The 13,607-nt window shown below is 42.7% G+C and overlaps 1 protein-coding gene across 3 annotated transcripts in view; it reads left to right on the top strand.

The window, feature by feature from the left end:
- The window catches only part of LOC117555630 (spectrin beta chain, non-erythrocytic 1-like), a gene marked incomplete at its 3' end in the record, with an annotated part of 149,190 nt that overhangs the window by 72,115 nt on the left and 63,468 nt on the right, over positions 1–13,607 (top strand). For all 3 annotated transcript variants that reach the window (XM_034230557.1, XM_034230559.1, XM_034230558.1), the window contains 1 exon segment: positions 10,304–10,394. In XM_034230557.1, the coding sequence (XP_034086448.1) occupies positions 10,304–10,394 (91 nt within the window).

Here is a 13,607-nt window from a genome sequence, read left to right as displayed (position 1 = left end):
GCCTCAGTGGTCTGCTCAGGACTGCACAGAACACATCAACGTGCTAGAGCTGCGAGCTGTGCACCTAGCACTCAGGCACTTCTTGCCATACCTGAGGGGGAGGCATGTGCTTGTCCGCTCGGACAACACTACAACGGTGTATCATATAAACCACCAGGGGGGCACCAAATCTGCACGCTTGCTAGAGGTGTCCCAGACTCTCCTGACCTGGGCAGCTCCTTGCCTGGCCAGCCTACGATCAATGTATCTGCCCGGAGAGCAGAACCAAGTTACTGACTTCCTCTCCCGTCACAAGCCTCCACTAGGGGAGTGGCGGCTTCATCCAGAGGTGGTGGCCAGCATCTGGGGTCTCTTCGGCAGGGCAGAGGTAGATCTCTTTGCCTCGAAGATGTCGACCCACTGCCCCCTATGGTTCTCCTTGATGGAGAAGACCAGCCCTTTGGGTCAGGACACCCTGGCTCATTCATGGCCAGGGTGTCTTCTATATGCCTATCCACCCCTTCCTCTGATCCTACCAACACTCCTCAGAGAGGAGCCACAGGCTTCTTTTGGTGGCCCCCTTCTGTCCAGCCAGGACTTGGTTCTCCCTGCTGCACAGACTGTTGCGGGACACCTTGGCGTCTCCCCATCAGGAAGGACCTCTTGTCTCAGCTGGAGGGTCGGATGTGGCACCCCGATCCCTGCCGACTCCAGCTGTGGGTCTGGCCACTGGAGGGCCCGACCCACTGCTGAGTGACTGCATAGAGCCTGTCAGGAGGACTATTCTCAATGCTAGGGCACCATCTACTCGTAAGCAGTACGAAAACAGGTGGAAGCTGTTCTCTGACTGGTGCCAAGGGCGAAATGAGGACCCAGTACATTGCTCGGTGCCTACTACCCTTGAGTTCCTGCAGTCCCTCCTGGACGACAGCTGCTACCGTCAGGGTGTATGTGGCTGCTATATCAGCTCAACAAGCAAGGGTTGACAACAACACAGTGGGGAGCCATAGGCTGGTATCTCTCTCTAAGAGCTATGAGGCTTTGCCCCCCGAACATCCCAAGGGCTCCTACATGGGATCTGCCCTTGGTGCTAGATGCCTTATGCTCGCCTCCCTTTGAAACCTTGTTACAGGCAGAACTGAGGTGGCTCTCAGCTAAGACTGTTTTCCTTCCTGCCATCACCTCAGCAAAGTGTGTAAGCGAGCTTCAGGCCTTGTCCGTGAACAGCTTGTGTCTGAGGTGGAACTCAGATGGCTCAGGTGTCACCTTATGGCCGAACACAGCGTTCCTCCCTAGGGTGCTGGCACGCTCTCATTTTAATCGGCCTATCCAGCTGGCACAGTTTGACCCCCCATCAGGAGAGGGGGGAAGAGAGGTCAAGACTCCTATGCCCGGTGCGGGCCCTTAGAGCTTATGTCCAGACTACCGCAAGCTTACGTCAGTCTGAACAGCTCTTTCTGTGTTACGGTGGTCCTAGAAGGGGCTGTGCGCTCTCAAAACAGCGCTTGTCCCACTGGATCGTGGACGTCATTGCCCAGGCATACAAGGTGAATGACTGTCCCTTGCCACCCAGAGTAAAGTGCCAATCTACCAGGAGTGTCTCCACGTCATGGGCGACCTTGAGAGGTGTGCCCCTGGAGGACATATGTGCTGCGGCCACATGGGCATCTCCGAGCACATTCGCCAGATACTACAGGGTGAATGTTGCCGCCCCTCACCCGCTGGGTGTGGTCCTCCTGCAGAGTCCACCTAGGCCATCCCTATAGGGTAAGTATTCAGACTTCCTCGTGACTCTGTTGGTATAGGTCATCCAGTGCTAAGCACCGCCAGAGTTCTTGGTCACTCGGAATCTCGTGTTTCCGCGAGAAGATTCCATAGGACTGAACTCGTTGACAACACCGGAACTTATGCCTTCCGGTTTCATACGAGGTCACACTATAAATATTTGACCTGCGCATACGCGAGACAGAAGATATTCAGTGCTAAGCACCGCCTCTGGCGGTCATCCAGGATTCATAGAACCGTAGTTACATACGTAACTATCGTTTTATTTATATAATAGTGTTGTAAATCCCCCTGCCTATTTTGGTCTTTTGGTCTTAGCCTCCAACTACCAGGCCACACCTGATCCCACTTAAGGCCTGAAATCAGCCCTGCTCAGTCTCTCTACCATGGCTGCAGTCGAATAGTCCAAAAATCAGCTCCTAAGTTCTAACCCTATCGTCTATTCCTTGACCTCTGTGTGAAACGTCACGGGGTTAAGGGATAGTGGATAGGAGAATTCAAAAGGACTTAGGAGAAGAGACTGCGGTACTTTAGAGAATCCGACTGCACTTTCACTATCCGACGTGTTTATGATGCGCCAGCGGACGTCATGAATGTGCGTCTGCTGCTGTGGGGAAACTATAGAAACTACAGTTTTCTATACAGCGGACTACAACATGGATGTATAATAAGAACGAGGGACTACTGTAAACTCATCTAGAGACTCTACACCGTGCTCTGATGCTGTTGTTTTATGCTTTATGAACGTGGACAACATAGAAACATATTCTTCATGACCAATGTTGGAATTGAAATAAAAAAGGAAAGTGAAACTTATGCTCGTCACCCTCTCCCTCCGGTCCACATTAATACAAATGATCCCAATACGTATGATTGTATGAAAAGATCTTGAAATAAATACAAATGTATTTATTATAAACGTTAGTCCTTAACATATATCACTGTGTATATCACCATTCAAACATCTTTTAAAAGTTGAACAAACTCCACACAGCTCAGTAAAGACTGTGAGATGTTGACTTTATTTGATCATTTCAGTAAAAACTAACGTTCATATTTCTCTTTTTGATTATAATACTGATGAACGTTCAAAACAAAGCACTTTGGCAACTTACCACATACGTTTTAAAAAGCTTAATAAGCACCGTAACTTTCATGATATAATTTCTCGGTCATAATCAGTTGTTTCCGTGAACGGCCGACTGTTGTGTGACGGCAAATGCTGCGGCTGCAATGCATTGTGGGGCAGCATTTTCTCCTCTTCTTTCGTAAAGGGAGGTCCAGTGGTTCCTAAGCTAAAGGAGGTTATAAAGGAAGTTTGAAACCTCCTTTCCTATCATCTAGAGAATTTGAACGGCATTATGTTGTGATAAGTCTTAGTTTTACCGTCGTATCGTGTTGATTCATGGCGCACTCATAACGCGCAGGGCTGGAGTGACTTTTGCTGTTGGGACTCGGGTTTGAGTCCAGCATGAACTTTTTTGTTATTTTCATGTCGATGGACACTGAATATTATGTAGTTTGAATAGAGGATTCCTAATATTGTTTGCCGACACCAACATTAATGACCCATCAGCATTTTAAAGTCTAATATCCCTGCACATGCAGCAATGACATTTCTGCTGCTATCTTTGCAAAACGAGTTAACAGTCACATGTTATCTGGATGAGTGCTGCAGAATGCCGTTTTTATAAGGGATGTATATGTGTGTGTCTTTCATATTAAACATGATCGCTGGTAGATAGCCACAGAAGTCGTAACACAGTTTAACCTGGGCGGATCCCATTTTCCCATGGGTGGATCCCAGTTGACCCTGAGCGAATCACAGTTTACCTGAGAGGATCACAGTTTATCACAGCTGAAGACTTCTCCACGCTGCTTTCAAACTCTGAGTAAACAACGTACGCTTCACTGGGAGGCTGTCTGAAGGTGTACACATGTTTCAGATGGACTTGGTATCACATTAGGAACGATATTCAGTGATAAGTCGGGCAACAATAGCTGGTTTTAAGGATGTATTCGAGCGGATCACAACTTAACATAGCTGAAGACTTCTCCACGCTGCTTTCAAACTGTGAGTAAACAACGTGTGCTTCACTTGGAGGCTGTCTGAAGGTGTACACAGGTCTCAGATGGACTTGGTATCACATTAAGAACGATATTCAGAAATAAGTCTGGCAACAATAGCTGGTTTAAATGATTTATTGGAGCTCGCAATGTTTTGAACAGACATCCCCATGTCAACTTGTTTTTATTTTTGTAGTCCTCGCTGTTCGCGTCCGGATATCGCCATCGTAACCACAACCTCACACACTGGTACTGAATGTGCATCAAAGTGTTCCTATCCAGCCAAATATACCAAAAGATTTATGTAAACGACAGAAGAAGCGATCGAAATGTGTATTTCAGTCGAAGGCCACGCCTCCACATCTGTCAACCAGTTGATCGGGGAACCAGTTAATCCGGAACACCGGCCAGGTTAAGAGTCTTCTATGAGTAGGGAATTGTCGTATACGGTTCGGCGGAGGAAGCGACTGAGGATATGGCAAAGAGGGGGCTCCCGGTGTCGGTCATTAAGCACCCAGATTCACTTTTGGAACGGATCCAGCGAATTACCTGGCCCACCAGCAAGAGACCGGGGACCCGGGACAGAGCCGGCGGGAATGTTAACTACAAGGAGAAGCTAGAGGCCTTTAGGCACAAGGACTCAGCGTGAATGGAAGTGAACTGAACTGAACTGAAAGCTGCTGTTTGCCGATAAACGGGTGAGTTTTTATTTTCAGTAGAGGAAGCCGAAGAGCTGGCTCCCACAAGAGAGAGACTTAAGACTATAGTCACGTTCTGCACACTAAAGAAGCATTGTACAGGCTATAACTAAGAATATTCTGTAAGGGTCGGGGGTATTAATCTTCAGCCATGCAACCGACAGATGGACAATAACATGGAAGTAGGATATGAAGGCCCTCTCACACCTGCCAGGTGGGGAGGCTTTACCTCAGAGCCCTATCACCATCAGGGATTAATCAGGGTCAATATGATGACCCCACAGTTGGAAGTCTTATTTTTTTCTTATTATGTTCCTGTTTTTTTTTGTTTTGCTGCTGTTCTTTGCAGTCTATGAGGTGTTACCTATGATACATATTTCGTTACCTGTAAAAACTTGGGTTGGTATTTTTATTGATGTTGTCCTTATCAGACTCTGAATGCAAGCTGTTAAAGTAGCCGTATACAATGTGAATGGTCTTGTAAACCCTATCAAGAGAAGTAAGATATTAACCAAACTAAAAAGAGATAAAGTTGAGGTGGCCTTCTTGCAGGAAACGCATCTATCGGATACAGAGCATGCTAAATTAAGAAGACTTTAAACATCAGTACTCATCATCATATGCGGCTGGCCACAGGAGGGGGGTGGCAATATTAATTTCCAACAATATTAGTTTTGAACCCACGTTTGAAAAGAAGGACACAGAGGGGAGATATATATTAGTGAGAGGAAATCTAGGTGGTTCATTGATTTCTCTACTAATTGTTTATGCTCCTCCTAATTCAGATTGGACATTTTTTAAACAGATATTTGATTTAATTATAGCAGAAACTCAGGGGGTCCTAATCTGTGGGGGGGATCTAAACATAAGATTGAATCCTAAACTGGACTCTTCAAATGTGCATATTGGGCAGCCCAAGCTGATAAACAAGAAAATCAATTTGGCAATGGAGGATATTGGGTTGGTAGATATCTGGAGAGAAATAAATCCTTCAAAGAGGGACTATACTTTTTTCTAATCCACATTTGGTTTATTCAAGGATTGATTATTTTCTAACCTTTGGTAAAGATCTACACAGGGTGGGGGGCTGCGACATGGGGATCATGGACCTTTCAGATCATTGCCCTATTTATTTAATCTGGAGCAGGATCAAAGAAACACGTTATGGAGATTAAATACATATTTACTGAATAATATGAAGGACCAAATGAAGAAGGATATCACTGAGTACTTGGAACAAAATGATAATGGTGAAGTTTCCCCTCCAGTACTATGGGATGCATGTAAAGCTGTGCTTCGAGGGAAGATAATTGGATACAGTGCTCGCTTAAAAAGAGCCAAGCAAAAAGAGTTAGACAAGTTACAAGGAGAATTAAAACAATTGGAACAAAATCATAAAGACTCAAATGATCAGATAATAAGAGGACTGCTCAAAAAGAAAAATAATGAAATAAATTAGATGTACACTAAAGATATACAAAAAAAGTAAATTTTCACCAAACAGAAATACTATGAAGGAGGAGGAAAAGCCAGTAAATGATTAGCCTATAGGCTGAAAAAACAACAAGCAGAGAATTCAATTAATAAAATAAAAAATCCTATTACTAACTCCATAGAGTATAAACCAAAAGAAATACAAAATTGTCTTGAAGGATATTATCGAAAGCTATACTCCCAACCTCAAATTGATGGGGAGAAAATGGAGGATTTCTTTAAGGGGATACATCTGCCTAAACTGACTAGTGATCAGGGAAGTCAGATGGTAGTTGAAATAACAGAGAAAGAAATTAGCTCAGCTATAGCACATCTTAAATCAAATAAGGCCCCAGGCCCGGATGGGTTTCCTTCGGAATGGTACAAGGTGATGGAAGGTTCATTGGTACCTATGTTGCAGTCTACCTTTAACCGGGTTCTTAAGGAGAACATTATACCCCCCTCCTGGAAAGAGGCAGTAATTTCACTTATTCCAAAAGAGGGAAAGGATCAAACTGAATGCAGTAATTTTAGACCAATTAGCGTGTTGAACCAGGACTATAAAATCTTTACCCATATACTAGCCAAACGAATAGAGGGATTATTACCACAAATTATTAGCCTTGATCAGACGGGATTTGTACGAGAAAGACAAACCCAGGACAATATCAGAAGGACACTACATATAATGAACCATATAACTGAAAGTAATTTGGAAGCAGTATTAGTTGGGCTAGATGCAGAAAAAGCATTCGATTGTGTAAATTGGACTTTCCTGTTTAGAGTTTTAAATACATTTGGATTTCACAGTACCTTTATAAAAACTATACAGGCTCTGTATGATGGACCAAGGGCGAGAATCAAAATTAATGGAGCCGTTTCAAATTCCTTTCCATTGGAGCGGGGAACGAGACAGGGCTGCTCTCTCTTGTTTGCGATCTTTATCGAACCTCTGAGCCAGTGGATTATTCAGAATAACAGTATCAAGGGAATAGTAATGAAGGGGGTGGAACAAAAGATCTCCTTATTTGCTGATGACATATTGGTATATCTATCCAGCCCAGAACAATCTCTGGTGCAGTTATTTTCAATTTTAGAACAATATGGATCCTTCTCTGGATATAAACTGAATGTTTTGAAGACACACATTTTGAGTTTTAAGTACTGCCCCTCAGTAAATATGAAGAAAAACTATACATTGAGGTGGGATGCTGAATCCATGAAGTACTTGGGAGTAAATATTCCAATAGATTTGACAAAACTGTTTTCACTTAACTACCTACCTTTGAACCAAAAGATTAGGGAAGACATAAGGAGATGGGACCTTGTTCCTGTTCTCAGTTTTAGTTCACGCATTGAATCGGTCAAAATGGTTATTTTGCCGAGACTGCTGTATCTCTTCCAGTCCCTTCCACTAGAACTATCTGACCAACAATTTCAGGAATGGGATAAACATCTCTCAAGGTACATTTGGCAGGGACGAAGGCCAAGATTTAAATATCAGAGTTTACAACTGGCTAAAAACAAGGGTGGTGTCGCACTCCCATGTTTAAAGGATTACTATATTGCGGCTCAATTGAGACCATTAATATGCTGGTGCAATCAAAAGTACATTGCTAGATGGAAGGAGATTGAGAGTGCTATATCAGAAGCATTTCCAATTCAAGCTGCAATTGGGGATAAGGTCTTGATGAATAAACTAAACGAACTGAGAAACCCATGGATCTGTCTGTCGCTTAAGGTGTGGAACAGACTGGTAACTCAAAATCACTTGAGGGGGGCTGTAAAGTGTTTAAGATGGTGTGTATGATCTAGAATTTCTGCCTGGAAGATGGGACGCAAGATTTAAGTGTTGGTCTTCAAAAGGCCTGACAGCCTACTGCACATTTCTTCACAAGGGGTCCATGAACAGCTTTCAGAATCTGAAGGGGCAGTTTGACTTGAAACGTGATGATTTTTACAGGTTCCTTCAAGTTCGTCATTACATCGAACAAATACAGAGATAGAGAGTACACAAGTGCACTGGGATAACACCTTGTTAAAAGTTTTTAAAGATGCCTATCTTGAGGGCTCAAACAAGAAAGTTGTCTCAAAAATCTATAGGAGTTTACAACAAACAAAAGGTAACTCGCTGTATGTAAAACAAAAATGGGAAAGGGAAGGAAATTTAGTTCTGAAGGAAGAAGATTGGGAGAACTTATGTGAGATACAATGGAAAACGTCAAGTTCAACCTCATGGCGAGAGTTTTGTTGGAAAAACCTCATACTGTTTTTCATTACTCCAGCCCAGAAGAGACATTACACTAATTCCTCTGCATGCTGGCGACAGTGTGGATGCCTTATGGCAAACCATTTTCATATATTCTGGTCTTGCACATCATTGAATCCTTTCTGGCAGCAGGTTCATGGAGTTTTACAAAAAGTTTTTCAGGTAGACATTCCATTTAAATTTGAATCGTTATATTTGGGTGCTTTACCACCAGAAATGTTTTCCTCTGAAGATAGATATCTGTTTTGAGTCCTGAGTGCTGCTTGCAAGAAGGCCATCACCAGAATGTGGTTAAAACCAGGAAAACCTACTTTGGATGAGTGGATTGACATTGTGTATGATATTTTTAAGATGGAAAGGATAACCCTTGCTTTGAGACTGCAACAGGGAATCTTTTTGTCAAGATGGGAAAAATGGATAATATATGTTACACCAATACGACCATCATTTGTCTAGAAGGGACTTTTATATATTTTAGTTTTTAGTATTTTTTATTTCTATGCCCCCCTTGTTTGAATAAGTTGCAGGTACACCCCATAACCCTGTTCGTGTTTATGTTCTTTCTATATGTTATAGCATGTTTGACGGTCAGTGAGGCCTGCATCTGTATTATCCCCAAATATGTATGTTTGATTTGTGATTTTACTGTTAACTACAGAAGGCTTACAGAGAATATTGTATTATCTATGACTGTAAACATGTGAAAAGCTGAATAAAAAGAGAATGAAAAAAAAGAAGTAGGGTAGACATGTGTAGATTATCCGGCTGAACAAAACGTGCATTTATCAAACAGGTTTGTTTTCCACGGACCTTATTTCAAGCTGTTTTCCAAAATTCTATGGAGAAATCCCGTTGCTTTTTTGTCGAGGGAACCCCAGCACAGCTTACTTCCGGGTAAATACGTCATCCCTGCACCACTATAGGACTCCTTTGACTGTGACATCACTATTTAATATTTGCGCTTCTGTTGTACAGAGCCGGCCAGCTACCCAATCAGAGCAGACTGGGCTCTGGTTTCAGACAGAGGGTGAAAAGAGGTGCTGCAGCACATTAAAGCACGGAGACATGTCCCAGTAGAGACACAGAATAAAAATGTGAACCTGAACATTTGAATAATAGGGACCCTTTAAATAACGAAAATATACAGTTGTCAGAAAGAAGCCTTTTGTGTAGAGCAAAGGGTTATCTTGCTTTGTGTATCTTGTTTTCATGATGTATGAAAATGAGCAGCAACTATATTTTCTGTTTTTGTTTCTACATTTATGTGACAAACAGAAAATACAGATAAACTTTAAGAAGTCAACAGCTGAAAAGAACACATATAATATGTTTTCCTAATTACATTTTTGCTATTCATTTTAAGATGCAATTCTACCAAACCTTTCAGGTCGCTTGCATTCAACAGCTGATGCTAGTTTTGGCTCTTTTCAAAGTGAGAACTAACCGCAGCCCCACGCACTATCTAACTGTAAATTGAGCAGATTGTAAAGCACAAAGAAGTGAGCATCTGTCGGGACACAAAGAATAATAGCAGCTAAAGAATTGGAAGTAGAGGGAAGTACAATTGAAACAAAGCAGAGAAAAACAGCTGAGTCTGTTCAGTCCACAGCTCACACCTGACCATGAAATCTGTGTGATGGCTGAAGTGGTGGGGTGTGTGTGTGTGTGTGTTGGGGGTTCTGTGTATGCATGTGTCAAACAATAGCAATGCAAAGAACCATATGGTTTTTTGGATTTAATTTACATGAATTAACTCGAGCACGGTGCAACATAATTATTTAAAAGTGTTACGTTGTGGTGCTGTAATGAATCACTTCACAGTTATTACGTCAATTAAGGGGATTTTTTATACAGGTACAAATGATAACTGGTGTTGTTTGCTTTTACCTACAAAAACAATGATTAGGCTACCATCAGCAAGCTTTTAAAACGCTTACATGTTAGGAATATTCACTAGGGAAAGGAGGTGTAAAGATGAACAAAGATAGATATTGTGACTTATAACTGAATGTGCTGTCCCTCTCTCTTTCAGGGGAAACCAGAACAGAGAGCAGGCCCAGCAGTGGCTGGAGAAGATGAACGACCAGTGGGAGCTGCAGAGGTTTCTGCAGGACTGTCTGGAGGTAGGAGGCCAGCATGCTGGATCTATTCGTATGTTTCACAGGCAATAATAAGGGGAGGATCCTCTCTTTGTTACTCGATTTTCAATAGCCCTATTTACATTTTAGCAACATCTAGTGGCAGCGCAAGACATTTGGATTTCAAAAGTTGTCATCCCTTCTGACCGATGCCCTGGCAAGATCCATAATCAAAACACCAAATGGCTGTGGGGAAAGTAGCCTTACAGTATATATACAGTAGGGTTTGAATTAGACACTATTATATACACTTACTATTTTACATTTAAATAGAAATGTAAACAATAAGATTTAGTCGTTACATGTTTTTACAGTGTCATAATGACATATAAGAACAAGTTTAAATCAGCTTCCCTATAGTTGGAAATGGAATCACCTAATTCAGTAATCTGGGCAAATCTGACAAAGACATTACATTTTTAATATCTGTTTAGTATCTGTTCCTTATATTCCAAGCTACTTTATTGACACCAGAAACATACAGTATATATTGTTTTACTGACAACACATGCGTTAGCGTCAGTCTACACTATTTTTAGGATATAATCCTATGTTTTTGTTAGCTGTCATTGACATGGTGTGTGCCTAATGCTTGTCAGTTGTGCTGCACACGGCTCACCTCTGCTGCTCCTGCAGAGTCACACACTTCTTTCTGGGCCAGAACCGTGGTTTAGTTTCAGAAACTTTCTCTCTTTGGCTCTACTGAATAATTCAGCAGCACAGCTCCTCATCACTAATTCAGGTGTGTGTGTGTGTGTGTGTGTGTGGCCTAGCATTACTATACTTGTGGGGACCTACATCTGTTTACACAGTCACGTGTGGGGACTCGCCTCCCTTATGGGGACAAATTGGAGGTCCCCATAAGGGGAGTCATTAATTTTATGGTGAAGACTTGGTTAGGGTTAGGGTTAGGCATGTGTTGGTTATGGTTAAGGTTAGGATAAGTCTCCAGGAAATGCATGTAAGTCAATGTAATGTGTGTGTGTGTGTGTGTGTGTGTGTGTGTGTGTGTGTGTGTGGTGTGTGTGTGTGTGTGTGTGTGTGTGTGTGTGTGTGGTGTGTGTGTGTGTGTGTGTGTGTGTGTGGTGTGTGTGTGTGTGTGTGTGTGTGTGTGTGTGTGTGTGTGTGTGTGTGTGTGTGTGTGTGTGTGTGTGTGTGTGTGTGTGTGTGTGTGTAGTGACACTGCGTCAGTCTGTAGGAACCTGAGCTCAGCTGCCAGGGTGTGTTCCTCTGTTCACTCCATGCTGCATCCTTCTGTTTCCTGCTTTAGCATTCTTGGCAACACATTTACACAAAGCTTTATACAATCTAACAGTATTTGATCTGATCTTTAAAGCAAGTATATGGAACTTTCTTTTTGTGTTTATTTTTTCTGGCCCCAGTGGAAAAAGCTGAATGTTTCAATGAGCACCGACACCTTGTTATCCAGCTAGCAAGAACCTGCATTTTTTTTTAAAGCAACTGAAAGAAAGACACAACTTGGTGGAAAATAAGTTGACTCACTTTGGTGGTCTAGCCCAGGGGTACTCAAATACAAATCTTACAGGTCCAAAATAAATGTTTCAATAAGACAAAGGTCCGTTTATTACGGTCATTCAAACTTTTAAAACAATTGCAACAAGATTCTTAACACGAGGTTGCAAAAACAAAAATAATCTGTATGCAGCAGTTTTCATTGTTATTGTTTCTGTGCTTGACCCCTCAGAGTCGCAGTGTAAGAGCTGCACAGTTATGAATAAAGGCAGCTGCACCCTCTTTCATTCAGCATTCCCATTATTGCTTTATAAATGTCTTGCCCCCTTGTGTGTCCACTGAGGTTCGTCAGGCCCAACACATCTTCAACAAACTCCCCCTTTGCCTCATCATAACAACTCACAAACACCAGCAACTGAGCATTGTCAGTGGTGTGAGTGGACTCACCCACAGCTAAGGAAATGCACTGTGCATTTTTTATTCCATCACAAAGCTGATGAATCAAATCACCAGCCAGTATTTATGTTCTTCTGGTTGCTGTGGAATCTGAGAGGGGGATTTGCTTGATTTGACCTGTTATTTCCTCTTTTTGTTTGCCTTCAACATGGTCTCCATCACTTCAGTCATGCATTCTTTTATACTGCAGTTATTATCCAGTGGAAAGTCCTTACCTACTGGCCTAGTTCAATCAAAGTGGTTACTTTTTTTTGGCTGGGCAGTGTAGTTTTAAACACCGTCTTATTTGACTTTCTCAGGACATAAAACAGTTTTTTGGGGGCAGACCCCCTCAAAGAAAACAATATATTTACACACGTAAGGTCATCATCTTAATAGTTTTGTATGCTCATCCGTGAGCAGAGCATCAAGTTGACATGTCTATTACAGCTGAATGCGGCGATTACCATTTTGTTCAGCAAAACGCCTCACAAACGTATTAAGATCAACAGCTTCAGTGCGTTTTGATTCAATGCTGAGTACAGTCAAACTGACAGTCTCTTCTCTGTCATTGTAGACCGCACCTCATTCCTTCAGTGCTTGGGTCCGAATGCTTCTCGTTTTGCGCCGTCCAGTTCAAAATGAAATCGCCGCCAAATCGTATGTCCACGCTCGCGCCAGGACCGGGGGAGGGGTTACATGACGTGCATCTTGTGCTGCATTCACTTGCACTCGGACATTAGAGACTTTCTCTCATAAATGTCCGATGAGCCACAACTTTTCTTTCAAAACAAAGCTGCCAACTGGGGTGGCAGCTGGGGTGGCAAGGCCTATTTTTAGGGTGTCAGTTGCCACCCCGGTAGGTGAAACTAGGCTACTAGCTACAGTACAGATGAAACTAGATGAGCTGTTAACTCTCGCTCTGAATTTTTTTTTTAAACTCTCGCTCTGACTCAGACAGGTTGAAAGAGACGAGACACACATTTTTCCCACCCGCATTCCGCGAAGACCCGCCCTACTGTGCCTCTGATTCGCAGATTGTTTGGGGGGAAAAACGCTGACGGGATGCTGAATGTGATTGGACCAAAGCGTTGACAGACACACACAGACAGTGGAACAGGACATGCAGAGCGCTGTTTGCAGTCTATGGACATAGCGGATCATTTTGACTCGTTGCGTTGTGGCGATGTCTCGCAGATAACACAGATAATACAGATAATACATATGAAAAGTATAATTTGCTCAGAGTCCAGAGACAGTTGTGGTTCGATCCGGATACGGACCGGAGTC

The sequence above is a fragment of the Gymnodraco acuticeps genome, unplaced genomic scaffold (genome assembly GCF_902827175.1).
Source record: "Gymnodraco acuticeps unplaced genomic scaffold, fGymAcu1.1, whole genome shotgun sequence".
Taxonomy (NCBI): domain Eukaryota; kingdom Metazoa; phylum Chordata; class Actinopteri; order Perciformes; family Bathydraconidae; genus Gymnodraco; species Gymnodraco acuticeps.
The sequence above is the reverse complement of the archived record's forward strand: the minus strand, read 5'-3'. Positions and strand labels throughout refer to the sequence as shown.